Source organism: Aspergillus ibericus (genome assembly GCF_003184845.1).
Source record: "Aspergillus ibericus CBS 121593 unplaced genomic scaffold BO80scaffold_3, whole genome shotgun sequence".
Taxonomy (NCBI): domain Eukaryota; kingdom Fungi; phylum Ascomycota; class Eurotiomycetes; order Eurotiales; family Aspergillaceae; genus Aspergillus; species Aspergillus ibericus.
The window spans coordinates 343,138-369,372 of record NW_020292101.1 but is presented as its reverse complement, the minus strand read 5'-3'; the positions used below and the strand labels follow the sequence as shown (position 1 = coordinate 369,372).

At 53.4% G+C, this 26,235-nt stretch overlaps 8 protein-coding genes across 8 annotated transcripts; 5 read left to right on the top strand and 3 right to left on the bottom strand.

Moving 5' to 3' along the window:
* The first annotated feature begins 4,889 nt into the window (after positions 1–4,889).
* BO80DRAFT_133199 (class I SAM-dependent methyltransferase) lies at positions 4,890–6,966 on the top strand. The gene is made up of 2 exons (XM_025713603.1): positions 4,890–5,463; positions 5,598–6,966. Exons 1-2 carry the CDS (start codon positions 5,234–5,236, stop codon positions 6,487–6,489), a joined length of 1,122 nt encoding a protein of 373 aa, XP_025579611.1. The 5' UTR covers positions 4,890–5,233; the 3' UTR covers positions 6,490–6,966.
* A 172-nt stretch (positions 6,967–7,138) lies between these two features.
* BO80DRAFT_490390 (Set1-mediated histone H3-K4 methylation subunit Swd1) lies at positions 7,139–9,298 on the bottom strand. Its single transcript, XM_025723634.1, has 5 exons — positions 9,048–9,298; positions 8,938–8,999; positions 8,791–8,879; positions 8,590–8,730; positions 7,139–8,532 (listed from the first exon to the last, which is right to left on the bottom strand). Exons 1-5 carry the CDS (start codon positions 9,115–9,117, stop codon positions 7,443–7,445), a joined length of 1,452 nt encoding a protein of 483 aa, XP_025579610.1. The 5' UTR covers positions 9,118–9,298; the 3' UTR covers positions 7,139–7,442.
* Positions 9,299–9,755: 457 nt separating this feature from the next.
* BO80DRAFT_440872 (DNA-directed RNA polymerase II core subunit RPO21) lies at positions 9,756–15,245 on the top strand (the record flags this gene model as incomplete). The annotated part of the gene is made up of 5 exons (XM_025721155.1): positions 9,756–9,884; positions 9,959–10,115; positions 10,176–10,246; positions 10,307–15,174; positions 15,230–15,245. 5 exons carry the CDS (start codon positions 9,756–9,758, stop codon positions 15,243–15,245), a joined length of 5,241 nt encoding a protein of 1,746 aa, XP_025579609.1.
* A 62-nt stretch (positions 15,246–15,307) lies between these two features.
* Positions 15,308–15,639, top strand: BO80DRAFT_133155 (uncharacterized protein). Its single transcript, XM_025713602.1, has one exon. It carries the CDS (start codon positions 15,437–15,439, stop codon positions 15,605–15,607), a length of 171 nt encoding a protein of 56 aa, XP_025579608.1. The 5' UTR covers positions 15,308–15,436; the 3' UTR covers positions 15,608–15,639.
* A 283-nt stretch (positions 15,640–15,922) lies between these two features.
* BO80DRAFT_421339 (ubiquitin ligase complex subunit HRD3) lies at positions 15,923–18,754 on the top strand. The gene is made up of 4 exons (XM_025718579.1): positions 15,923–16,076; positions 16,136–16,255; positions 16,322–18,244; positions 18,293–18,754. The coding sequence occupies exons 1-4, from the start codon at positions 16,034–16,036 to the stop codon at positions 18,682–18,684; spliced, it is 2,478 nt and encodes an 825-aa protein (XP_025579607.1). The 5' UTR covers positions 15,923–16,033; the 3' UTR covers positions 18,685–18,754.
* A 79-nt stretch (positions 18,755–18,833) lies between these two features.
* Positions 18,834–19,525, top strand: BO80DRAFT_461165 (putative DNA repair protein Dds20/Mei5; the record flags this gene model as incomplete). Its single annotated transcript, XM_025722433.1, has 2 exons — positions 18,834–19,378; positions 19,439–19,525. Exons 1-2 carry the CDS (start codon positions 18,860–18,862, stop codon positions 19,523–19,525), a joined length of 606 nt encoding a protein of 201 aa, XP_025579606.1. The 5' UTR covers positions 18,834–18,859.
* Positions 19,526–21,590: 2,065 nt separating this feature from the next.
* On the bottom strand, positions 21,591–23,584 carry BO80DRAFT_397708 (glycoside hydrolase family 1 protein). The gene is made up of 5 exons (XM_025717391.1): positions 23,264–23,584; positions 23,010–23,201; positions 22,489–22,961; positions 21,855–22,440; positions 21,591–21,808 (listed from the first exon to the last, which is right to left on the bottom strand). Exons 1-5 carry the CDS (start codon positions 23,323–23,325, stop codon positions 21,673–21,675), a joined length of 1,449 nt encoding a protein of 482 aa, XP_025579605.1. The 5' UTR covers positions 23,326–23,584; the 3' UTR covers positions 21,591–21,672.
* A 338-nt stretch (positions 23,585–23,922) lies between these two features.
* On the bottom strand, positions 23,923–26,174 carry BO80DRAFT_345490 (Kelch motif domain protein; the record flags this gene model as incomplete). The annotated part of the gene is made up of 3 exons (XM_025715327.1): positions 23,923–25,742; positions 25,812–25,898; positions 25,964–26,174. 3 exons carry the CDS (start codon positions 26,172–26,174, stop codon positions 23,923–23,925), a joined length of 2,118 nt encoding a protein of 705 aa, XP_025579604.1.
* Between the last annotated feature and the right edge of the window lie 61 nt (positions 26,175–26,235).

Here is a 26,235-nt window from a genome sequence, read left to right as displayed (position 1 = left end):
AAGTCGGGTTATTGGATTACAAAGAGGTCAAAAGACAGAGGAGTGCCCTGTGCAAGGCATGGTCACCACAACAATCTAAGTCACCAGCGGGTTTGCGCACGGGATTGGTCAATGGTCGGGAAAGTCGCTCGCAGCATTATAGCTCTGTGGAGCCGGAGTGGGCAGCAGAGACGAATTGACACAATCCTTCCGGGTCGTCTCGTCGCCCCAAGACCGAGGGCACCGAATTAGCTAGATATCTGTGCACCTGCCGCCATGACGATAACAGCGGTAGTCACGCCCTTGAGGCTGTTTTGAGTTCCCGGAAGACAGACGCCTGCCTAGGAATGAGAATGAACTAGACTCCCCCCGGCTCAAGGGTACGGAGTCACGAACCAGTCCGCGTCCACGCAGAGCCCGACGGTCTAAATAATTGATCTTCAACGTAGGTAGTAGTTACGCCAGATCCCATCCAAAGCCACTGAGGCGGATTGGTGCTCCTTGTGGGACTAAAGCGGTAGCATCTCCGTACCTGCTCGAGGAGGAGTTGCACGGGAGTAGAGCCAGGACCAGGAGGATGAGCATGCAATGATCGGCATCCCCACAAAGCCCGCAATTGGATCACATTTGACACTCCGTCCAGTATACTCCGCGGTCACCGCGGTGGGTGTCGCCCAGTAATGCTGGAATGGGTGGACGTGGTAGGTGTGAGCTACACCAAGTTACCTTCCCGAAACGCAGGGAGCTGCTAGCTGCGAGTCAGGCTAATTGTCATTGCCTGCGTGTTGACCTGATTTAAGACGTGGATTCAATGTAGTATCTTGGTGGTGAACCATCACATGGGGGTTGTGTTGTGTCTGCCTGTCAAGCCTCATGGACCGGACGGGAACCATAGTAGATTGTCAACGGACGGGTAACGATTGGCAAGGCATTCCCGGCTGGAGTTTTCGCTCCCGCAAGGCGGATTCGAGGAGCAGGACGGGGCTGCTGCCTTGGGTAGGGAACAATGGCGCTTATCCGAGCATTGTGATATGGTACCAAACTCTGGAGGAGTGGCTGCGAGAGCCTGGATGGCCGTGGACCAGTTTACGGACCAGCATTACCAAGGTCGGCCACAACTGGGCCCAACATCCGCTCCAAAAGGAAGGTCGACGGGTGGACAAATGATGGGGCAGCAACTCGCCCGGTTGATATTTCCGACGGGGACGTTGAAACCCGGGCCGGTGATAGACGGCAGTGGATCATAGATGGTCGGTGCAAGCTGGAGGAGGATGGGAAAGAAATCAAATTAGAAATAATGGCGACGTGCAGCTCTGCGGTGAGGGCTTACGTTGGGCTTTCTGGTTGGATAATTGACCCAGAACTGCATGGGGAAGTGATAAATTAAATCGGGATGTTCCCTCGGTAAATCCTGCTAGTCATCGAAAGAGGACTAGCCAGCTAGTTGGCACTTAGTAGATAGCCGGCAATCTCGTCTCCCAGACTAGGATGTGTTGCTGCGGTGGCATTACCAGAGTGCTTTCCGCCAATATCTGAGACGCTATGATGAGGGATTGATTGGGGGCTCTTACTACTGATAGTAGGTGGACGTTTTTACCCGAAGAAGCTACTCGTCGCGCGCAGAAGCATTGGACACCTACAATTCTACTAAATAGGGAAGTACATCAGTCAGACCATCGTCTCGAGAAGTTGGCGGAAGCGTGGTTCAGGAAAGGAGAGCCAGTCGTCTGTGCGTGTGGTAAATGATGGGCGGCGGCGGTTTCACCAGGCACAAAGTACAGCGCATAGAAGGATGGTGCATGCATGCATCACATCATCACCACCATCGACCCGAGAGTCTGGGAAGCGGTGAAACGATCAGCCTGCGCTTCCTCCGTACAGTTAAGTCACAAGGCAACTGTCGGCGCCAAGCGGGCGGATGACCTTGGGCGTACCTCGATGACTCCATCGAGGACACATGTGCGATTTACGGAGTACAGGAGCGACGACTTGCATACGGAGTGCATCCTACATGCATCTCTAGTGTGCCCGGCACGGCGCTGACCGTCTTCCTCCAATCCACCATCTCTCGTTGCTTTTGGGGCGGCTTTTGGGTTTATTGGATTTATTTGGCCCTCACCCCTCCCCCGACCAAACGAACATCGTTGTCCAACCGCTCGGGGGTCACAGGCTCAGCTCCTATGCTGATCCAGAGACAGTTTGCTATATTAAGTTTTCTGGTACAGCCAGCCCGCCCAGGAATACTAGGTGGATGTAACCTGGGCCCCAGCCAGCCATCCACCTACCCTCGCCCCCCCGAAGAGGTCCGGGAATAGAACCATCCTTTCTCTGTCCCCTCCATTCCTCCTTGTCAGAAATTATCCTTTGACTCTTCACCTCCGTTGCAACGAACGCACATCGCCAATGCCCGAGCTACAGCGGTAGGATGATAATCTCCGATCATGATCCTTTGTGGCGGTAGGACTCGCCAGTGACCGCGGGCGAGCCAGCGACGGAGTCCAAGTGGAACCAACCACCATCAACTGATCCACCCCGGAGCGGCTGCACGCAATGCCGTGGTTAGTGACCCTGAGCGATGGAGGGTTGGATCCGGCTCTGGTTTGCCTGTTGCGGGCGCTACAGACGAGGATTGGAAACTTGAAAGGGGAGCAGGCCCGAGGCTTCAAATCCTTCAACCAGAGTGTTGGTAACGCTGCCTGACGCGGACGCCCGCGTGCCTGAGAACGCTGGCAGCGACCGCTAGGCCCACGGAGATATTGTGCGTTAGTGGCCCTCCCGAGGAAACTTACCTTCATTCAACTAAGTGTGGGAGACGGTCCGCATCCCGCCCGGAAGTCACTTGGCTAAATTGATTGGGGACCCATCCATGGTTGCTTTGCCCCCCTCGATCCTGGTTCGTTTCTCTTGGGCCATTTTTTTTTTCCTCGCGTCGTCCGCTTTGGCGTCGGGCAAACTGATCCTGCCCTAGCTGGATACTTGGCCCGTCTGCTGCACATTCTGATCTTTCTCTTCTATCCGGATGATTCCTTATTGTGATCACCATCTGTCTTCCCCTCTCGTTTCTTGTAAGCCGGATACATACATGCCGCATAGGGTAGTAGAACCGAGGCTCAGAAGGGAGCCTCAGGCAGCACGGCGTTTGATGCTTCTGCTGCCCCCGGGGCAGGGCAGGACGAGAGCCTCGTACACAGAGTGAACAATGTCCAAGTGTTGGACTTCAAGTTCAACCATGATTCATGTTCCACTAGCCTCTTTTGTGTCATGGTTCATTGTCCTAATTGAGAATTAGTACCAAACACTTGACGACCCGAGTTTGGGTAGGCGCGTAGCTGCTCTTGGGAAAGGTAGGGAAAGAGTTCGGGAACAAGAGAGAAGCGATAGGAGAAAAAAATATAAATAAATGGAGAATATCAAAAGAGGTATAGTATATATGGCATATAGGAAAAGGGAAAAAGGGTGGGAATTAAAAAAAAAAATAAGATACTAGATGAAAAAAAAAAGGAAAAAGGGAAAAAAAAAGAAAACCTAAATCGGGAGGGGGGAGGGGTTAAACGCTAAGCTCCCCCCCCAACCTGCTTAAGACTGAAGTAGAACTCGTGGTGGATACCGGATACAGGCTGGATGTATTCCTGCGGTATGAGGTACGGACGATGTACCCAGAATTGCCTGTGGATATGTATGTACGATGTAGGTCCGGGTGCACAACCTGGTAGCCACTTAGGCCAATTAGTTAGGGCGCCTGTCCTATCATGTCGTGGAGGCTGTATGGTACATACATGATAGTACCAACCTAGCCCATCGTGCATCCACCCTGGGATATTCTCGGTACCAGACAGACACACAGACGTTGGATGTATCGCCTTGGGGAGGCACCGACCGAACCTCTGCTGCTGGGACTGGGAGAGATTGATAGGACTGCCCTCACCTAGATCGATACCGGATTCTTGATCCAGACATCAGGGCCCTTTCGGGACGACCTTATTGATCCGCGTCGCTGCCTAGAGGTGCTAGAGAACCGATGTACCATGGATGGCAGAGGGGGCTCTACTTGTGGCCAGCGCCAATGATGCCCGGATGCGCCAGATCGATACCAGGCGCATTTCCCACCTGAACCCATGTCGGTAGTCGAGCACAACTGACTCGCAGCAGATGGCATTGACGGATGTACGACTACCTCTAGATCCCAGCTCACTCCCACAGTAGTCCAAACTGAAAACCATCATGTAGCCGCCAGTGGAACGAAAGGACCCCCTTGGTTCTTCCCCAAACTCTCCATCACCGTCTCACTGGAAGTTTCCCAGTCCAACGCTCGCACTTCCAGGCTCCAACCGCCCCGCCCTTCGCGCCCGTGGGCCCAACGGGGTCAAGACAGCGGCTGCAACAACCTTAAAGGCAGGGTTGCTCTATCCAATCCATCCATTCCTCTGTCGGCTTGTCCCTCCCTCCCTCTGGCCCCAAGTCGAACGGCCTTTAAGCTCCCCGGATCGGATTTTCCCTTCCACTTCCGATGCGTGACTCCAATTGACCTGACCCTCGATCGTCCACACCCGATCCATGGTTGTTAATTAGTTCGACGACGTTCTACCTAACACCAGTTACTGTTATCGACTTTTTTTTTTTTTCTCTCTATGCTGGGGCCGTGACCGCTACTTTACATTCCCTTGTGTGCTTTGCCCCGACGGCTTTCCATTTTTCGCGGGGAGGGCGCAGTGCTCTCTCTTTTTCCCTCCTTATTTAGTATCCACTCGTATCCTCTCGGGTCCCGGGGTCTCGGGCGAACTTTTACCAACTCCCTTGTTCCGCGTGCGGTTGTGCGTGCATCTTCACATCGCCGTGGGTTTCAAGGGGAGGAAAAGAAAGCCAAACACAAGAACACACCAATTGTGGACTTTTGCCATTCCTATCCTTGACTTCCCCTTTCCTTCTCACTCCGAGTTCCCACCCCTCTCCCTCCTTCCCTCCCCCTCGGCCACTTATTGATCCCGCAGAGGATATCGCGCGGGGCCACCCCATCTTTGCTCTGCAATCTATACACTGCCGGGCTGTTTTTGCCTAATTGGACCTCATTCTACTCTATGTGCAGCTTGATTTTGGCCCCTTCGACCTCATCTACAGCCTGCAGACATCCTGTTCAATAACATCAGCATTCTTCACTCCGTCGTCATCACGATTGACAAGGGCCACCCTCAACTATCTTCTCACTAGCTACAACCGGACTGCTTTTGCTTGTCCTGTCCTCAGACCCGTGATCTCCATGTTTGCCAACGGACGGGTCTTGCACCAGCCGTTCACCATGCCCTCTCCGCCTCGCAACCACTATGCCGCTCATTCCGCAGGATCTTCTGAGATAGGACGCTCCAGACAGAACTCAGATGCCATGGACATCTATGTCATTACGGACCGAGAGCCCCCTGGAAACGAGCCAGCCGGCAGTGAGCCTTGGGACCGCAATGAGTCTCCAGGCTCCAGTAGTCCGTCTAGCAAGTACCTCTCTCTATTTTCTTTCCCCCCTTCCATTTTCCCATCCCTTTCCCTACGTGCTTTTCCTCCACTCATCGTTTCCTACTACTACTGGACGACTAATGTTGGCAACGTTTTCTCCCGTTGTTCGTTCTTAGGACGATTGATAGATTTGCCTTCCATGAAGAAAACGGACGAATATATCATGGTTTCCGCAAAGGAATGTATATGCTCCCTTGTGACGAACAGGAGCAAGACCGACTTGACATATTCCATAAGCTGTTCACGGAAGCGAGGGTGTCTGGGAGCTTAATTTACGCCCCGCACCCCACCAATGGTCGAATCCTTGACCTGGGGTGCGGAACTGGGATTTGGTCCATTGACGTGGCTCAGAAGTACCCCGACGCCTTTGTTGCGGGGGTGGATCTGGCACCTATACAGCCTCCTAATCACCCCAGGAATTGCGAGTTCTATGCGCCATTTGATTTTGAGAGCCCATGGTCGTTGGGAGAGGATTCCTGGGATCTCATTCACCTGCAAATGGGTGCCGGCAGCGTCGTCGGTTGGCCGAACCTCTACAGACGGATCTTCGCACACCTTCGGCCCGGAGGCTGGTTTGAACAGGTGGAGATTGATTTCGAACCGCGCTGCGACGATCGCCCCTTGAGCGGCATGGCTATACGTTATTGGTATGAATACCTGAAGCAGGCGACGCAGGACTGCATGCGGCCCATAGCCCACAACGCGCGCGACACCGTCAGAGACCTTCAGGAAGCCGGCTTTACCGAGATCGATCATCAAATGGTGGGGTTGCCGCTCAATCCCTGGCATAAGGACGATCATGAGGCGAAGGTTGCCCGTTGGTATAACCTAGCAATCTCCGAGAGCATTGAGTCGCTCAGCCTGGCCCCTTTCAGTCGCGTGTATGACTGGCCTCTGGACAGAATCCGAGATCTCGCAGCACAAGTTAAATCGGAAGCTTTCAACAAGGAAATACACGCCTACAATATCCTACATATCTACCAAGCTAAAAGGCCGGATGACCATTGACAGTGTCGAGAGGACCAACGCGGGACCCGGTGCAATCTATGTCTCACGTCAGGTGCTTGTGTGCAGCATTGTTTGCGGGCGAAATCATGGACCCTCCCCGCATTCCCCTTACGCCTCCCACGAGAGGTAGTAAGGTTCAACCATTTATATATGCAACACCGCCCTTTGAGACGTATGAGCGAGGGCCCACCAGAGCGACCACCCACTGGGAATCCGGCGAACAAGAAAAAAAGGATGAAAGGGGATCACGAACGCAGGTTTCCTGTCATGGTGCCTCACAGGAGATAAGAGAGCCAGCCAGTCGGCACCTACAGATCTCGACAAGGTGGGGGACTTAGTGAACACAGACAATTTGCTGCGCCTGGACACATCGTTCGATCGGCGACAATGCCAGGGGCCTTTGAGAAAGGCAAGATGCTAGTGCTTGCAGGACCCAACTGAACAACTAACACCTTGACCTTGAACAATTGGCTTGCCAGGAGTCAGTGGAGGCTATCCAGCTCGGGTGGTATAGCTAAAAATGCCTGCATTCAGCCCGTCTGCCCGTCTGCGCCGCTTAAGTGGCATGATTGCGGTAGTCGATTACTGGGTTCTATTCTTGATTGACTAATGAAACCTCTGAGCATCACTTGCACTTTTTGAGCGGCGAGAGCGGCTCCATTCATGATGCTTATCTATTTGAAGAAAGGCTAAAAGCAAAGGCAGAGAGAAAAAACAGAAGTCATCGGAAAGCACACGAATTGTTCCGAGCTTTTGTCTTCCCACCGAGACTCCCACCAACCATGCACCGTATGTATACCGAAGAGCATGCCATACCCCTTGAAACTGGTTACCAAACGCCCAACAACCCACGACAGGTTAACTGACATAGAATTTAACAGATAACCCGAAAAGTGAGAAAGACGCAAGAGAGAGAATAGGAAATGGGCAGAGGTGAAAGCGGGGCATGCAAATCAACGCCTCCGACCTTTCTGACCTCTCGTGGTGCCGTTCCTACCGCCCGTGGTACTGTCTTTCTCTCCATCTCCATTCGCATTCGCGCGGTCCCGGCCGGCACCCGGACTGCGCCTCCGCATCGTCCCAGGCCCAACAGCGACAATGTCATCCTCACTTTCACTGTCCGATATATCGAGGAGAACAGGCATGCGGAATGAGGTGACAATGTCTTCCTCTGCCCCGTCTTTGTGCGGTTCGATCGTCAGCACGTCAGGAACTTCATCTTCCTGGTCTAGACGACGTTGATGGATTTCCTCTGCCGGATGAATATCGAATTCGTCTTCCCGTTCGACATACTCGACATTCTCTTCGACCTCACCAAAATCAGGGGCCAGCGCCGACCATTTTTGAGGGGTCACAATCGACCAGGTATAAATACATCCGGACTCCAAGCCACATGCGACCACCATCGGACGGCAAGGGTGCCATTCGACTACTCCCAACTCCTCACGGGGTCCTTCCAGGATCTTGACCAGGGAGCCGTGGCTCCGCTCCCAAACATAGATGTCGGGATTCATGAATGTGGATGCAGTAACAAACTCCCCGGTGGAAGAGAATGCAACATGATTCCAGCTTAAACGGTTAACCACATCCTGGAATTTATGTTCCACTTGGAGCTTGATGTTGGTAGGCTCCAGGTCAATGCCCAACTGCGAGAGATCCGGCATGAGAATTGTGCGTATAACACGATCGGAGCTGTTGACTAGTAGGTCCCGACCGTTACTGGCTAGGCGAAGTAGGATGACCACCCCATTGCAGAGGCGAGTGGAATGTATTGTGGTGCAGGTTTGTGTTTCAATAATATTGATCCAACCCTTAGATGTACCCGCTATGATGTGATTTCCCAGAGCCGTGAAGATCGTAACACATGTGGAGTGTTTCGCATCCTGGGCGGCTTGCTTTGCAGCAACGGCGGGATCGATTTCCTCGTTCTTTGGTGGCGGCGGGCGGAACGGAGCAGAGGGAAGAATGCGCTTGACTGGCTTGGGCAACGAGACGTCCACAAGAACCGGTTGATCTTCAAAAAGGGAAGCTACAAATAGTAGACTGCAGGGGAAGATATTAGCAATGCGCTCGTGGCTAGACAATCAGAGGGCTTCAGACTGGTTATAAGGATGTAGTTCCGCAATGTATACAGGCGCTTCGAACCGGACGGTGCGGACCCGAGAGCCATCTTTCAAGTCCCATAGGATACATTTCCAATCCTGGGAAGAGCTGAGGAGATATCGGCCGTCTCTGGACCAACTGCACACCGCTCAAGTTAGCATCTGGTGGTGGGGCGGTTCCGCGTAGTGAGTGGTGTACCTTAGTGACTGAATCTGCCTGGTATGGCCTCGTAGCTTTCGCGCGACCCCGTTCGTCTCCACGTCGAAAATGACCACTGTTCCATCAACCTAGGACCCGGTTATTGATTTGGCCTATACGCAATTCGGCTCTTTGTTGGACACCAACCCGTCCCGACGCTAGATAGTCTCCTTTGCGATTGAACCGTAGACACGTCGCATGCCCACTTCCTAGGATGGTCAGCAACAACCTTGTATTAACGGCAGTGGACAACATACTCAGCTTCTCGGTCAAGGTGTCGGGATAATCCTGCGCTAGGACGAAGGGATCAACCAGAGACAAATTCATGATGGTGGTTTCCGCCAGGGCATCGGCAAGCGCCGTGTCAAACCCAGGAAGTCAAGCGAAAAACAAAGTGAAAGGTTCCCAGCCTGCAAGAAAGGCCGGGAGATTCGCTCGAGAGCCAACATCCAGTGTAGTCGACAGCCACAGGAACTATCCACCGGCGAGGGGGGGGGAACAACACAGCTGCTAGATGAATGAAAGCCGAAAGAGAAAGAAAAGCGGCTGGCGGGCGGTGAAAAAGCCATTTAGATTTGTCATGGAACGCTCCACCGGGAGTGCAGTGACTGCACCATGATTGGTGGAAAGCTTACTGCCACTTCACAAGGACCCCATTCGGGGTTTAGCGTGGCTGACTTATAGAGGCCCCGGAAGGTCGCGCTAGCTTGCGGCTCAGAAAACTCGTTGCCCCATCGCCGACTGACCTGACGTCCAACCGTCTCCCTTTCATCACCTCGACACGCCTCCTGTCCATCGCCCAACATCCCCGACCATCGCGCTTCTCATCGCGATATCACTTTCCGAGCTGGAGATATCGCCAACTTCGACCGTGACCCTCTTTTCTTCGCCCTTTTCGAGCTTCGCGCAGTCGGTGGAGTAGGTCGCAGGCGCCCTCGTGGCAAGGGCTGCCAGAGGCCACCATCATGGCGAACGTTTACTTCCCCTACTCCAAGGCGCCTTTGCGCACCATCAAGGAGATTCAGTTTGGTCTCTTCTCCCCGGAAGAGATCAAGCGGATGAGTGTGGTCCATGTCGAATACCCGGAGACGATGGTTTGTTTTCCCTCGGCTGCCCCCCAGACCGACTGACCGTGGCAAAATGCTAACGCGGCAACACAACAAAACAGGACGATCAACGGCAGCGGCCGCGGACAAAGGGTTTAAACGATCCACGCTTGGGAACGATCGATCGGCAATGGAACTGTGAGACTTGCGAAGAAGGCCAGAAGGAGTGTCCTGGTCATTTCGGACACATCGAGCTTGCCACGCCAGTCTTCCACATCGGTAGGTTTCGACCCGGTAGATTTTCTCCATCGAGTTTTTCATTGCTAACGTTTGGGCTAGGTTTCTTGACGAAGATTAAGAAGCTCCTTGAGACGGTCTGCCACAACTGTGGCAAGATCAAAGCCAATACGGTTAGTCATCCCTTATGGGATGGCAAATCTATCACGGCAAATTTGCTGACCTAGAACCAGTCCGATCCCAAGTTTTTAGAAGCTCTGCGCATGAGAGACCCGAAGCGGCGATTCGACCATATCTGGCGACTGTCTAAAGATGTGCTTATTTGCGAAGCCGACCCTCCCCCGGATGACGACGAGCCGTTCTCGAAAGAGAGCTCCAAACCCCTGAGGATGCACGGTGGATGCGGTAATGCGCAGCCTCAAATTCGCAAGGAGGGTATCACTCTGGTTGGAACATGGAAGCCCAATAAGATGATGGATGAAATGGACATGCAGCAGCCCGAGAAGAAGGTTATCAGCCCGCAGGTTGCTTTGAATGTCTTCCGCACCATCTCCTACGAAGATGTTCGCATCATGGGCCTGAGTAATGATTATGCTCGTCCGGAGTGGATGATCCTGACCGTTTTGCCGGTTCCTCCTCCTCCTGTCCGTCCCAGTGTGCTTGTCGGCGGCAGCACCAGTGGCCAGCGCGGTGAGGACGATCTGACATACAAGTTGGCTGAAATCGTCCGAGCAAACCAGAACGTCCAGCGCTGTGAACAGGAAGGTGCTCCGGAGCACGTCGTGCGCGAATTTGAGTCCCTTTTGCAATACCATGTCGCGACTTATATGGACAACGATATCGCTGGCCAGCCGAAGGCCATGCAGAAGTCGAACCGACCCGTCAAGGCCATTCGAAGCCGTTTGAAGGGTAAGGAAGGTCGTCTACGACAGAACTTGATGGGCAAGCGTGTGGACTTTTCCGCACGTACTGTCATCACTGGTGACCCCAATCTGTCCCTTGAGGAAGTTGGTGTTCCGAAGAGTATCGCAAGGACCCTGACGTACCCCGAGGTTGTGACTCCCTATAACATCGAAAAGTTGCAGCAACTCGTTATGAACGGTCCGAACGAGCACCCGGGTGCTAGGTATATTGTCCGTGACAACGGCGAGCGCATTGATCTTCGGCATGCCAAGAGGGCTGGTGGGCAACAGTTGTTGTATGGATGGAAGGTGGAGCGTCACATCATGGATGGCGATGTCATCCTGTTCAATCGTCAGCCCTCTCTTCACAAAGAGTCCATGATGGGTCACCGCGTTCGCGTCATGCCCTATTCCACATTCAGATTGAATCTGTCTGTCACGACCCCTTACAACGCTGATTTCGACGGTGACGAAATGAACTTGCACGTTCCTCAGAGCGAGGAATCGCGCGCTGAATTGAGTCAACTCGCGTTGGTCCCGATGAACATCGTGTCTCCTCAGCGAAACGGTCCACTGATGGGTATTGTGCAGGATACTCTCTGTGGTATCTACAAGATTTGCCGGCGTGATATCTTCTTGACCAAAGATCAAGTGATGAATACTATGATGTGGGTTCCCGACTGGGATGGGGTGATTCCCCCACCAGCCATCTTGAAGCCCAGACCTCGGTGGACCGGAAAGCAGATGATCAGCATGGCACTGCCTCCGGGTCTCAATCTTTTGCGTGTTGACAAGGACAGCTCGCCGCTACATGAGAAGTTCTCTCCTCTGGCGGACGGTGGTCTCCTCATCCATGGCGGTCAACTTATGTACGGAATGTTCTCCAAGAAGACTGTGGGTGCTAGCGGTGGCGGTGTCATCCATACCATCTTTAATGAGTACGGACATGAGACCGCTGTGGCCTTCTTCAACGGTGCTCAGAGAATTGTCAACTACTGGCTGCTACACAACGGCTTCAGTATCGGTATCGGTGACACTATCCCCGATGAGCTTACAATCCAGCGGATCGAGAACTGTGTGCGTAACCGGAAGAAGGAGGTTGAGTCTATCACCGCCAGTGCTACTGACAACACTCTCGAGCCTCTGCCTGGTATGAACGTGCGTGAGACGTTCGAGAGTAAGGTATCGCGTGCTCTGAACAATGCTCGTGATGAGGCTGGTAGCGAGACCGAGAAGAGTTTGAAGGACTTGAACAATGCCATTCAAATGGCCCGTTCTGGATCCAAGGGTTCAACCATTAACATTTCTCAGATGACGGCTGTGGTCGGACAACAGTCCGTCGAGGGAAAGCGTATTCCTTTCGGATTCAAGTATCGTACATTGCCTCATTTCACAAAGGACGACTACTCGCCCGAATCGCGTGGTTTCGTCGAGAACTCCTATCTACGTGGTTTGACTCCTACGGAGTTCTTCTTCCACGCCATGGCTGGTAGAGAAGGTTTGATTGATACCGCCGTCAAGACTGCTGAAACTGGTTACATCCAGCGTAAGTTGGTCAAGGCGCTGGAGGAGGTCATGGTCAAGTACGACGGCACTGTTCGGAACTCGTTGGGTGATATTATCCAGTTTATCTACGGAGAAGATGGTCTCGACGGAGCTCACATTGAGAACCAGCGCGTGGATATCATCAAGTGTTCGGATGATAAGTTCCGTGAACGCTTCCGCGTTGACCTGATGGACCCCGAGCGAACATTGGGACCGGAGGTTCTCGAGCAGGCCAACGAGATCGCGGGTGATGTCGAGGTCCAGAGGCACCTGGATGAGGAGTGGGAGGCTCTGCTGCGGGATCGTGCGTTCTTGCGCACCGTCGCCAAGGAAGATGAGGAGATGATGCAGCTCCCGATTAACGTGCAGCGTATTCTTGAAACCGCCAGAACCACTTTCAGGATCCGGGAGGGCACCATTAGCGACCTCCATCCTGCGGAGGTCATTCCTCAAGTGCGCGCTTTGCTGGATCGTCTGCTAGTCGTGCGTGGAGATGACATTATCTCGCGCGAAGCTCAGGACAATGCGACACTGCTTTTCAAGGCACAGCTTCGCAGCCGTCTCGCGTTCCGGAGATTAGTTACCGAGTACTCGATGAACAAACTTGCCTTCCAGCATGTCCTCGGAGCCATCGAGATGAGATTTGCCAAGGCTGGCGCCAATCCTGGTGAAATGGTTGGTGTGCTTGCTGCCCAGTCTATTGGTGAGCCTGCCACGCAGATGACTCTGAACACGTTCCACTTTGCTGGTGTCTCGTCCAAGAACGTCACTCTTGGTGTTCCTCGTCTTAAGGAAATTCTGAACGTTGCCACCAACATCAAGACCCCGTCTATGACTGTCTACCAGGAAGCCGCCCGGTCCCACGACAAGGAGGGTGCTAAGCAATTGCGAAGCGCTGTCGAGCATACTAGCTTGCGTTCCGTCACCGAGGCCACTGAGATCTACTATGATCCTGACATTCAGACGACCGTCATCGAAAACGATCGGGATATGGTTGAGTCTTACTTCATCATTCCCGAGGATGTCACGGATGACTCGTCTCGCCAGTCCAAGTGGCTGCTTCGTATCATTCTCAGTCGACCGAAGCTTTTGGATAAGGGTCTTACGGTGCAGGATGTTGCGGCTAGGATCAAGGCGGCATACCCCAAGGACATTGCTGTCATCTTCAGTGACAACAACGCTGATGAGCAGGTTATCCGAATCCGTCAGATTCAGGATTACAAGGAAGACGAGGAGGACGATGATGTCGAGTACGATGTTACGCTCAAGAAGTTGGAGCAGCATCTCCTGGACACCCTCACTCTCCGTGGTGTTCCTGGCGTCGAGCGGGCGTTCATCAACGAGAAGAGCAAGGTCCGAGTCTTGGAAGACGGCTCCTTGTTCGCGAGCAAGACCGATCCACTTTGCAAGGAGTGGGTTCTCGAAACAAGCGGCTCTTCCCTGGGCGAAGTTCTGGCCATTCCGGGTGTCGATGCTACTCGGACGTATTCCAACCAATTTATCGAGGTGTTTGAAGTCTTTGGTATCGAAGCTGCTCGGACGGCGGTTCTTCGCGAGTTGACTCAGGTGCTTGCCTTCGACGGTTCTTACGTCAACCACCGTCACTTGGCGCTGCTGGTCGATGTCATGACTGTACGCGGTTACCTGACGCCTGTCACCCGTCATGGTATCAACCGTGCCGACAATGGTGCACTCATGCGTTGTTCCTTCGAAGAGACCGTCGAGATCTTGCTTGAAGCTGCCGCTTTCGGTGAGTTGGACGACTGCCGCGGTGTTTCTGAGAACTTGATCTTGGGACAGATGGCCCCTGCGGGTACAGGAGAGTTCGATATCTACCTTGACCAGAACCTCATGAACACGGTTGTTTCGAACAACGCTCGCTTCGGTGTTATGGGAGCTCTCGGTGCTAAGGATGCCATCATCTCGGATGGCGCCGCTACTCAGTATGACACGGGCTCGCCCATGCAGGAGAGCGCTTACATCGGCTCGCCTGATCCCGAGTCGAACTTTTCTCCCATCCGTCAAGGAGGTGCCGAGACCCCTGGTGGCTTTACGGAGTACCAGCCTACTGGCGGCTTTGGAGGCGGCTTCAGTCCAGCGGCTACGAGCCCTGCTGGCTATTCTCCCAGCAGTCCGTTCAGTGCGAACCCGACGTCGCCTGGTTATTCCCCGACCTCAAGTTACTCTCCCACATCACCGGGCATGGGAATCACCAGCCCTCGTTTCATGACGTCCCCTGGATTCTCGCCTGCGAGCCCGTCCTTTGCGCCCACGTCGCCGGCATACTCGCCCACATCTCCTGCATATGGCCAGGCGTCTCCTACGTCACCCTCTTATTCGCCCACTTCACCAGGGTTCTCACCAACTTCGCCGAACTACAGCCCTACTTCGCCCAGTTTCAGCCCTGCTTCGCCGGCGTTTAGCCCGACCTCGCCGAGCTACAGTCCGACCAGCCCTGCTGTCGGTGGCGTCGGCCGACACCTATCCCCCACCTCCCCAACATCCCCGAAATACACCCCTACGTCGCCGGGATGGTCACCCACGAGCCCCCAGACGTATTCTCCCACCTCACCCAACTTTGCCGGCTCGCCGACGTCTCCTGGAGGACCAACGTCCCCTGGCTACAGCCCGACGTCGCCGGCTTTCAGTCCTACGTAAGTCCTCCACGCATGCTGGTGCGATGTCTATCGTTGCTAACCTGCGCTGTAGATCACCCCGCCAGTGAAGTCCTTCATAGATGCTTTGCTTCGTTAAGACTTTCGCTGTATTGTACTATCACCTACCTCCCCGCGACCTCTTCGAGGAGAAAAGAAAAGAAAAACATCTTGCATTGTATGTTGCGGAATTGGTTGGTTATTTCATGCAGAATTTGGGGCGCCTGTAGCCTTTCCCTTTGACCCATCCGTTTTTCACTGTATGTTTTTCCTTCTTGCTCCAGCCTGCAGGTTCATCCCCTTTATCAGTATTAGTTTTTTTTTTTTTTTTTTCCGAGCCAGCCTGCTGAGATTGCGAACGGTTTTGTGGGTTGGTGATTCATGTTCGTCTTCGCCTTCTTCCCCCTCGCACATTGAACTACCAAGCGTTTAGACTTGAGGATGCCCGTGGACCATGACTCGGCTATGAGAATACGATGGTCTCTCCGGAGTGGTGTTACTTTGCGTGAATTTGCATGTATTGCTGCGATCGATCATTATTCCTATGCCTGTACACAGAGGACACGAAGGCGCTGGACGAGACGGATCCAATAATAATAAAAAATGGGTTCAAAAGATATGAGTAGATGGTACGAGGGACTGTACTCTGTAGATCGTGGGAATGTCGAAAGGACCTCGGGGAAATGAAGGTCCGCAACGCCAGGTGGCCCGTTCCGCTTCGGGGCCGAGTAAGCCCCAGCATCCATCGCTCAGTGCCGCCTTCAGCTCTCTCCTCTCCTCTCCTTCATTTCCGGAAGCTCGAGCACAGGGTCGCCATGCGCCTCTCACTGTTCACTTCTACCCATCAGTCGCGCACAACATGAAGAACCGGTGGCTAGGGCGTTTCCTGCCCTTGGCGCTTCGTGAGTCTCTCGACTGAGCCGCATCACGCGATAGCCACTGACCTTGGTTGGATATCTAGTGCTGCTGCAGGCGCTTGCGGTGGAATCACAAATCCCAACAACCGATGTTGCCCCCGGGTCCTATGCACATTCCGAGTCCTCGAGCGGGCCCGAGGACTCTCATCTTCGACCCGGACACGGTGAGATGCTCCATCTACGAGTCTGACGCTGATCCATGCTGACGGCCAGGGAATTGACGCGGACAGAACACGTTGAGAATGCTCTACGAATCCTCCGAGAATCCAAGGTCGCCGTTGTTGCCCCCGAGAAACCATCCGGCTTGGCGGGATACACCTTGCATTACGCCCAGGAAGCCTTTCGAATCTTGTTCATGAACGGACCCCCGTCGGATGCACCCGAGAAGCGAAAGCTCGACCCTACGGTCGCAAAGGCCGTGGATAAACTCAAGTATGCGGCGGAGAAGGACCAGAACCCGGATGCGATTTTCCTCTTAGCGGAGATGAACTTCTACGGCAACTACACCCACCCTCGAGACTTCAAACAGGCGTTCCATTGGTACCAGGCCCTCGCGTCGACTGGGAATAGCACCGCGCAGTATATGCTTGGGTTTATGTATGCAACGGGTGTTGGTGGTGCTGTTGAGCGCGATCAGGCCAAGGCGTTGTTGTACCATACTTTTGCTGCCGAGGCGGGGAATACAAAGTCAGAAATGACTCTCGCGTATCGCCATCATGCGGGAATCGGGGCTCCCAGAGATTGTGACCAGGCGACTTACTACTATAAGAAGGTGGCGGATAAGGCTATTGAGTACTTCCGATCTGGACCGCCGGGTGGCCACAGCATGATTCCTGAGTCCTACCGTTGGGCGGATGAGGAGGGTGGTGTTTATGGTGAAGGTGCCAGTGTGTCGACGAATACCGTGCGCGATGGATCACATTCCACGACGGAGGCCAGCTTGGAAGACGTCTTGGAGTATCTGGATCTGATGTCTAGGAAGGGTGAATTGAAGGCTACTTTTAGCCTGGGCAAGATGCACTACGAGGGTGGTCGCGGGCTGCCGAGGAACTTCCGGAAGTCCATGAACTATTTCCGACAGGTCACCAAGAAGTACTGGAATAAGGACGGATCGGTGAACCCCAATCACCCTATTGGGATTGAGAAACTGGCTGCAAAGGTGGCTGGTCATATTGGGATGATGTACCTGCGTGGTGAGGGGGTGGAGCAAAACTTTGCGACAGCGCAGATGTGGTTCAAACGTGGACTGGCGAACGGCGATGCGCTGTGCCAACACGAACTCGGGTTGATGTACCTGCATGGCTACGGTGTCACGCAGGATGCATTCCGGGCCGCGTCCTACTTCAAAGCGGCGGCGGAGCAGGATTTCCCAGCGTCTGAAACGAGACTGGGAGCTCTGTTCCTGGACCAAGGCGATGTCCCGACCGCCACCCGCTATTTTGAGCTGGCGGCGCGCTGGGGATGGATGGAGGCCTTCTATTACCTGGCGGAGCTGTCCAACAACGGCGTTGGTCGGAAGCGACACTGTGGCATGGCCGCCTCTTACTACAAGATGGTCGCCGAGCGGGCGGAAGTCATTCACTCATCCTTTGGGGAGGCAAACACCGCGTATGAGAATGGAGACAAGGAACGGGCTCTCATTCCGGCCATGATGGCTGCGGAGCAGGGCTACGAACATGCACAGTCAAACGTGGCGTTCCTGCTCGATGAGCAGCGCTCGTTGCTCGCACTTGACACCATTGTCCCTGGCACCAAGAAGAGCCGACCGGCGTTGCTACGGAATGCGGCTCTGGCTCTCATCTACTGGACACGGTCGGCCAAACAGGCGAACATTGATTCCTTGCTCAAGATGGGCGATTATTACCTGACTGGCATGGGCATTGCAGAGGATGCGGAGAAGGCGTCGACGTGCTACCACACGGCGGCAGAAGTCCACTACAGCGCCCAAGCGTACTGGAATCTGGGATGGATGCATGAGAATGGAGTTGCCGTGGACCAGGACTTTCACATGGCGAAGCGATACTACGACCTCGCGCTGGAGACCAGCACGGAAGCGTATCTGCCGGTGAAGCTGAGTCTGCTGAAGCTGCGGATGCGGGCGTACTGGAACTGGCTCACCAATGGGGACATTAATCCTATTCAAGAGGAAGAGGGTAAGATGATGTTCCTTGAGAGATCCGACGCAGACTAACATACTGCAGACGTGAGGCCGCATCGCACCTTGAAGGAGTGGATCGCCGCCTTTATCGAGAATGACGAGGAAGAGGAGGCCGCATACCGCGCGCAGCTGTACAAACGGGAGGAAGATGATGACGATCTGATGTCGAGCAACCGGTTAGACGATCGCCACGAGGACGGCTACTATGACGAGCTGGAGCTGGACATTGACGAGAGCGTGCTGGAGGGACTGATCATTGTCGGGCTGGCCGCGACTCTGCTCGCTCTGGTGTACCTGCGCCAGCAACGGAACCGCCAACGCCAGGATGGCAACGGGGCGAATGCCGCAGCGGGGAACCCGAATGATCGGGGTCTGTTTCCTCGTCCAGGGGAGCCGGAGTTTGCGCAGTGGGTGGCTGGGGGGGTAGGCCATTAGAGCTGGCATTGTCTGTATGGGTATATATTCAGTTCTTCCTAGTTTTTCAATCCACATGATGTAACCGACCACTTATCTTATCAGCTGATAAGCCTCCTCCCTCATTCATACTTCTCCCATACTTCTTCTCCCATCCATCTACCATTAAACTCCCCCTCAGAAAGCAATTCTCACAATGTCCTCCACAACCCCAACCCCAATGCCAACCCCAACTGCCAAACGCCGCCGTCTCAACGACGCCACCGCAACCCTCACCAAACCCTTCAAATCGCCTCTCCGCAGAGCACCACCACCACCTACAATCCCAACCCAATCCTCAGCCCCAGCTGCAGCTAAACCGACCCCCGAATCCCTCACCCTCCAAAACACACAAAGAGACTTACAATCCCATCTCACCCTCCTCCGCTCCGACCTCGACACCATCCAACAAGCCTACCGGATCGAGTCGTCGGGACGAGATACTGAGTTAGAGAGATTGATTGTGAAGTGGAGAGGGGTGGGACAGAAAGTCGCGGAGGAGGTTTTTGAGGGTGCGAGGGAGAGGGTGGGTAGGATGGGTGGTGTGAGGGGGTTGAATAGGAGGGAAAGGTCTTGGGGGTGGGATGTTGAGGGAGATGGGGATGGCGATGGAGGGTATGAGGGGGCTGGAGGGGAGAAGGAGGAGGAGGAGGATGTGCGTGAGGATGAGGATGAGGTTAGTGTCTCTTCTTTTCCGAGAGGGATAGGGGATAGGGGAAGTGCTAATGGGATGTAGGAATTCACGATGGAGATGATGCTTACGATGATGGGGATTGATCTCAAGGTCATTGGGTTTGATCGGGAGGGGCAGCGGTGGGTGTAAGCCTCTGTCGAGGGAGATGATCTGTGGTTGAGATGGGGGTAAGGGAAGGAGACGTTATATGGGGATTATGATCTTCCGTTTTCTACAAGTATGGGTTGTTACGGATTATGGAGGTGGAGTGGGTTTAATACCCTGACTGCGGAGCATATGGTATCCATTATTTCTACATCTTCTATGTGAGATTATTCCATTGATATTAGGACAGCATTCGTATCTAAATCCATCCCCTTTCTCAACGCTCCCACTCAGCATCAGCCCCTTCATTTCCATAAAATATAGAAGGTAACCTATATTCCCTCAGGCATTAATTTCCCGTTCAGTCGTTCAGGCCAATAGACCCATACACCCTGAATATCCAATGCAGACTCGTCTCAGATACCATAATCACCAAGAAACGAGACCCCAGCGGTGTTGACAATCTGCTCATCTTTGATTCTCCCATCAAGGCCATGAGGATAGTCGGATATCTTATAATCTGTATCCGACTATGATTGGCAAAGAAACCAAGGATGTCCAATGATGAGAACAATTCATCACACATAGTAACAACACGCCCACAATCGAGAAAGGCGATGCTGTCTAATCTAGATGATGCGGACAGCAGTATACATGTGACTGTTTCTAACATCTCAGAAAGTCGGTCATGGTTGATACCGGCCATACTCTCTTTGTATCCGTACATGCTATGAAACATACTGGTAGTTAGAATCTGTTTAGAGTATGTTAGACATATGAAGAGCATTCGTAGTGTATAGCCTCCATGTTATTGAATAAGCACGACTTGCACCGCATTGAAGGTCAGGATATCATGTGGCAGTCACGACGCTGACACCGGCCACGAGTTAGATGCAGTGATGCGTCCGGTCTGTATGGTCCGCTGTAACTGTATATACGGAACGAGCAGAAACTTGGGGTGCCAGTCACGGAGTTCCGTGGAGGCCAGGCCAGGCCAGGCCAGGCCAGCCGAATCTCAAGCTGCGACGGGTGGCTGTATGTAGATCTCAGATCCCAGTTCTTGGCTTGACTTGACTTCGATCCTATCATGTGCGTATCGTTCTGCTGGAGACTATGGGATCATCCACTCACAAATACCCGGTCACGCAATTGCAACGGTAGATGAAGGTACCCTTGCCCACGACAGCAGAACCTCGATGTAGGATCCACGGCATGTCGAGCAGTCTGCACGATGGAAGTGAATCGCTAGTGCAGAAGCTAAGCACATGACCTGGTCCTCTCTTCGATTCTGTGTGTATACCGAAAAACATCGAAAGAAACGGGACATTGTCGAAGTGTTACTGACTTCCCTGATCTTCATCATCATGCACCATTATCCTGGAGGGTAAAATATCCTTCAGTCAAAGTCTATTCTGTCATTTAGCACTAAAACCAGGTCTTCTTCATTGTATGTCAATAAAGCCACACTTCATCTTGAATCCTGTATATATGGCTGAGTATCTAGTATCGTAATTAGCTAGCCTGCTTACTTACCTAGTACGGGAAAGTACCTCTTGGATGTCTAACCCGACATCTTTGTCCTGCTAAGCTTGGGTCAGACCATATTCCACAATCCAAGGAGTCTTGATCTCTCCCACCGCAAGAGGGCACTTATCCCGGTGCGAAGCGAGGTTAGATTGCGTTATACAGTTTGTTCAACCCGAAGTAGACATCAAGACATTGAAAACAAAATATACCCCTTCCGTATAGATCGAATTTTTCAAACACTCCAGCTGTGGAAGACAACAAATCAGCCATAAGGCACCCATCACCAGCTTGCGTAGCTTCTCCATCAGCCATGGAGACGGGTCTATGGGATTGGGGGATTGGTATTGTTGAATCTTATGGGATACCTCGTTTCTTGTAGTAGGTTATAGGTGGGCATCTCTTTTTTTTGAAAGGAAGATGGTTATTTCTGTGTTGGTGGGATATGTCCTTCGATTGATAGTTCGATGGCTATTGGTGGGAGTGTGGGATCCTCATGGGTATGCACTAGGTCATTTGGTGAGGGCTTTTGATTGACTGGATGTATATTTATGGGTTGGGAGAATGGGGAGGATGGAGAGCTCTTATATAGAGATGGCGGTAATTCACCAATCTATTGAGATGAATATATAGATTGAAGATATACATTCCTCCCCAGTCACCCCTATTCACTTCTCAATATATTGGTTGAATATCGATCTGATCTGCTTCGCGCTGTCCTTGGGAATTCTCTTCTGTCCGTTCTCATAGTCCACGTAGGTCGACCCGAATCGGGTCTCGTAGCCCTCGGCCCATTCAAAGTTACTGTCGATGTTAGCAAGTTAATACGCAGAAACCGCAGGATGCTTACTCCATAAGACTCCAGGCCATGTAGCCCCTCACATTCACCCCATCCAGCGTATATGCGTCAGCCATGGCAGCAATATAATCGCGGAAATACTGCGTCCGGAATTCATCTTGGAGCAGCTGCTCCAGCGGCAAGTCGTTCTCACCCTTCAAGCTTGTCCCGTTCTCAGTCACGTAGATCTTGGGCTGGTCGTATCGGTCACTGAGCCACTTCAACAGCTTCCGGAATCCAATCGCGTACGGCCGCAGCCAGGCCGACTGGGTCTCGGGGCCGATGAATTCGCCCTCCTTGTTCTGCTGCAGGATCTCCAGATTCCCAGCGGTGTCGTTGGGGTGCGCATCGCCCGTCTTGGCTTTGATATAGTTGCCACAGTAGTGATTCATACCGTAAAAGTCGTTGCTTCCGTGGACGAGCGCAATGTCCTCCGGTGTCCACTGAGGGAGTCGGTCTCCCAGCTGCTTCACCATGCTGTCCGGGTATTTCCCGTGGTAAATTGGGTCTGCAAACCACGAGATGGCGAATTCAATCTTTCGGTCGCAAGCCTCAACATCGGCTGGGTCCTCCGGATCCCAGGGCTCGGCCCAGTCACCTAGACAAAACAGTAAGAGACAGTCCTACATCCGCCGGGCGTGCCTACCATTGAGCGTGATCCCAATTTCACCGCCATCTTTGGCCTTGAACTCTTCGCGATAGATTTTCACCGCGGCTCCATGGGCCACAAGAATATTGTGACCCACAATCCAGCACTCGCGCGAGCTGTCGCCCTCCGCGCTCTTGCTGCGATCACTCGTGCGACCCGGGGCAAACTGACCCACGTTGTATCCAAGGACACTGCTGCACCACGGCTCATTGAACGTAATCCAGTGCTTCACCTTCGAACCAAGAGCCTTGAAGATGATACGAGCATAGTTGGCGTAATCCGCAACAAACTCGTCCTTGTTCAAGAGGCCACCGTAGCGCTTATCCAATGCATCCGGAAGATCCCAGTGAAAGAGGGTGACGAGAGGTGTGATGCCTGCCGCCAGTAGGTCATCAACAAACTTGACATAATGTTGCAGACCCTTTTCATTGACAGGGTCATTCCGACCACCGAAAGGGATCACGCGCGACCTGACCTTGGCTTAGTGGGATCCCTATCCAATTGAGGTGATCGCCTACCATGAGATTGAAAACCGGTATGCCTGGGCGCCGCACTCTTTCAACAACGCAATATCTTCAGCGGTCCGGTGGTACGAGTCGCAAGCAACGTCGCCGCTGGCTCCTCCTGCGATCTTGCCAGGAATCTTGCAGAACGTGTCCCAGATAGAGAGGCCACGGCCATCCTCGTCAACCGCACCTTCAATCTGGTAACTGTGAGATTCCCTCGTGTTAGTCAAGCACCGTGACACCGTCGGGCCACGAAGGATGAATACCTGGCAGTCGCAAACCCCCAGAGAAAGTCCGGAGGCAGGGTTGAAGCTGTTGCCGAACCCATGTTGAAAATATCTTCGAGGATGTTGTTGGGAAGGATGTTATGAGTGTAATTGGGTAGATGAAGTATGAAGATCAGGCAGGCTGGCTAAGCGGCGACAGTGGAGAGTTATATAGTACTTTACCCTCCCGCTAAGTAGGGTCCCCGAACGGCGGGGAAAGCGGGGATGGTGCCACCGCAGTCAATGAATCGAAATCTGGTTATCGCCTGATCCAACCACAGGCTGTGCCACATACAAGGCAGAAAGAATGGCGATGCCGAGAGCAGCAGAGGAGCAAAGAGAAGCTGGAAGATGGCGGGGTCGCCGGTTAGACGGGCCGCGCCCCGAAGTGGATTGGGAATAGCGTGGCTGACGGTGCATCCTTCATTGGGGATTTCATTTCATTTCAGTCATTGGAATCTCAATTAAAGTCAATCAAAACATGCGCTAAACCATCCCCTAATTGCTGTAGAACTCCTGCCTGACGGCAAACTCCGGTCTCATAATGCTCATCCTGACCCAGACTTCGCCCCAATTCACGCCGAAACATAAATGCTGTATAGAAAGTCATGTAAGATAGAGAACGATAAGCCCGAAGCATATGACTTTTGACAAGCATGTCAAATAATCTCCATGTCGTCAATATCCTCACCATCAACGTCTTCCATGTTGTCAGCCACATTCCCACTCAGTGCCATTTGAGAAGGCTTGGTATCTTTGCTCGATCCGAACCCATCCCCAAGCGCTCCGACCATCTCCAACTCGGGCCCTGCAATGATGCGACCCTCGGCGTCGACCACCTCGCACAGTGCGATCAAACTCTGCCGGCTGAGGGACTTGAAGCCGTCGGTTCGGACAACCCGGCCCCAGTTGCTCAGACAGAACTGGGCGGCACGACGCATCAACCATTCTTCGTTCGTCCGTCCTGCGCGTTCCCAGATGATCGCTGCGTTCTCCACGTCCAGCTCGCGGCTCAACCGGTTGACACACAGCAGGCGCAGCTTCGGCATGTCGTACAAGTTCGCCATCACAAGCATCCCTGCCACGTCAATGATGTCGGAACAGTATTCCGGATGACCCGCAATGCTGTCCGTATACAGATAGTAGATGAACGCACGGACAACCGAATACGGCTCCGGAATGTGCATCCTCTTCGAATGGTATTCGGCCATCTGGGCGGAATACAGCCGCTTGAAATGGGGCCACCGCAGCTGCAGGATGATCCGGTGCACGTGGATGGGAGGGGAAGTGGTTGCATTGGGTGGTAGAAAGGCTGGCTGTGATTGTGGGGCTACTGCATCATCCTCATCCTCGGTGTCAACCTGGTCATCTGGGTTAGCAGTGATGATGAAGTCCGCACCGCTGCCGGCCTCGGGCGGCTGGTCGAATGCGGAGGAAAGGTCGGCTCCTAAGCCGGAGAGAGGCGGCATCCCGGCTTGTTCGGAAAGTGACGTCCTGCTTTGACTAGGTGAGAAGGAAGCCATTTCATTGCCCAGCAGACCGTATCTTTCAAGGTCAATGCACAGCACTTCACTCATGGAATTCTCATCACTGGTTCCGGGCGTGGTACCAGTGTCAAGACTGCAACCAAGCAACCATGCTTTGGTCCCGCTGGCGTTCACGGTGCAGTAATGCCATCGAAAACCGGGTTTGAAGATTTCCTGTCCGTCAGCAAGCCGCTGCCAGCGCAATGAGTCCAGATCCAAGGACGACAAGTTGCACTCATAGGTGCGCACAGTCTCGGACGGCGTGATCAGGTCCAGGAGCACTCCAGATGCGTAAGCCTGGTAATGGGTGCCAGAAAACAATGCCGGAACGTGAGGACCAGATTTGAACCGAAGACAAGAAATGGCGCCCGGGGCGATGGGCTTCCGGCGGTTAGAGTTGCGCACTTGGACACTCCCAGAATTCGCTGCATAGCTACCGGACCGGCCTGGGAGCTGCTGCTGTGGACTAAAGATTGCGTCTGGACTATAAGTCATCCTGTTGATGGTCTCTGGGGAATCCACGGTACCTTGCGAAGTTGTCATAGACGGGATGCCTTTAAGATCCAGCCACCAAATGTCGGTTGTACGCTCCATATCGGGATCGAGGCCCCCAAAGATCCAGAGGCGACCGCCCCAGACCCAGGCGATGTGATCGAACCGGGCTGTGAACCTCCACGTCCGAGACCAGGTCCAGGTTTTCAGGTCCAGATAAGCCAACTCATCAAGAATGATGTTGTTTTCTCCGGTGATTCCTCCCATGATGAAAAGCTTTTCGTCGTAGATGACAGCGGCATGACGAGCCCTGCCTCGTGGGATCGGTCCACGGATTTCCGGCTGAGTCCAGGTGGAGGTGCCGATGTCCAGAATGACGACGTCGGATAGATACTCGCGGTGTTCATTTTCCCCGCCGAACACAATCAATTTATCGCCTTGATAGAGGGTCGCGGTGTGACCTAACAGATGAAGGCTCGATTAGCATGGTTTCATCTTCTTGAGTATCCATCGGTGCGGGTAAAACTGACCCATGCGCACCCCGGGAATGTCGCCATAGTTATCGACTAGCTCCCATCGAAGCGTATTGAGATTCAAGCGTAGAACATGATTGTATACTATTTTTTCAGTATGGAACGTATTAGCATTTGGATATAATGGCTGGGTGGCAGGGGGGATGCACCTTCATCAGTATACTGATCGAAACCGCCAAAAGCGTAGATCTGGTCATTATTGCAATACGTCACCGAGGCATTGACGAGGCAGGCTGGCACATGGCCTTGAGCCTTACGGATGCTCGGGCGGTAACCCGCGCTGCCACGGCGACCACTTGGACTAGGGGGCATTAGGAATGCGGACGGCGTTTTCTGAGGAGTGGAGGAAAGGGGGGGCATCGAATTCGAAGTCCTGGACGACCCGGGCCAAAGCGGTGGGTCGGCGTGGAACGGCGAGATT

Bases quoted from the DNA above. Each gene is read 5' to 3' on its own strand.
- BO80DRAFT_397708 (XM_025717391.1), bottom strand. From the start codon at position 23,325: ATGGGTTCGGCAACAGCTTCAACCCTGCCTCCGGACTTTCTCTGGGGG. The intron at 23,202-23,263 runs GTATTCATCCTT...GGAATCTCACAG, and splicing joins TGGGGGTTTGCGACTGCCAG to TTACCAGATTGAAGGTGCGG. The intron at 21,809-21,854 runs GTAAGCATCCTG...TAACATCGACAG, and splicing joins ATGGCCTGGAGTCTTATGGA to TAACTTTGAATGGGCCGAGG.
- BO80DRAFT_490390 (XM_025723634.1), bottom strand. From the start codon at position 9,117: ATGAATTTGTCTCTGGTTGATCCCTTCGTCCTAGCGCAGGATTATCCC. The intron at 9,000-9,047 runs GTATGTTGTCCA...TGACCATCCTAG, and splicing joins CACCTTGACCGAGAAGCTGA to GAAGTGGGCATGCGACGTGT. The intron at 8,533-8,589 runs GTCTGAAGCCCT...CTTCCCCTGCAG, and splicing joins GAACTACATCCTTATAACCA to TCTACTATTTGTAGCTTCCC.
- BO80DRAFT_133155 (XM_025713602.1), top strand. From the start codon at position 15,437: ATGTTTTTCCTTCTTGCTCCAGCCTGCAGGTTCATCCCCTTTATCAGT.
- BO80DRAFT_133199 (XM_025713603.1), top strand. From the start codon at position 5,234: ATGTTTGCCAACGGACGGGTCTTGCACCAGCCGTTCACCATGCCCTCT. The intron at 5,464-5,597 runs GTACCTCTCTCT...GTTCGTTCTTAG, and splicing joins TCCAGTAGTCCGTCTAGCAA to GACGATTGATAGATTTGCCT.
- BO80DRAFT_421339 (XM_025718579.1), top strand. From the start codon at position 16,034: ATGAAGAACCGGTGGCTAGGGCGTTTCCTGCCCTTGGCGCTTC. The intron at 16,256-16,321 runs GTGAGATGCTCC...TGACGCGGACAG, and splicing joins TCATCTTCGACCCGGACACG to AACACGTTGAGAATGCTCTA. The intron at 18,245-18,292 runs GTAAGATGATGT...AACATACTGCAG, and splicing joins TCCTATTCAAGAGGAAGAGG to ACGTGAGGCCGCATCGCACC.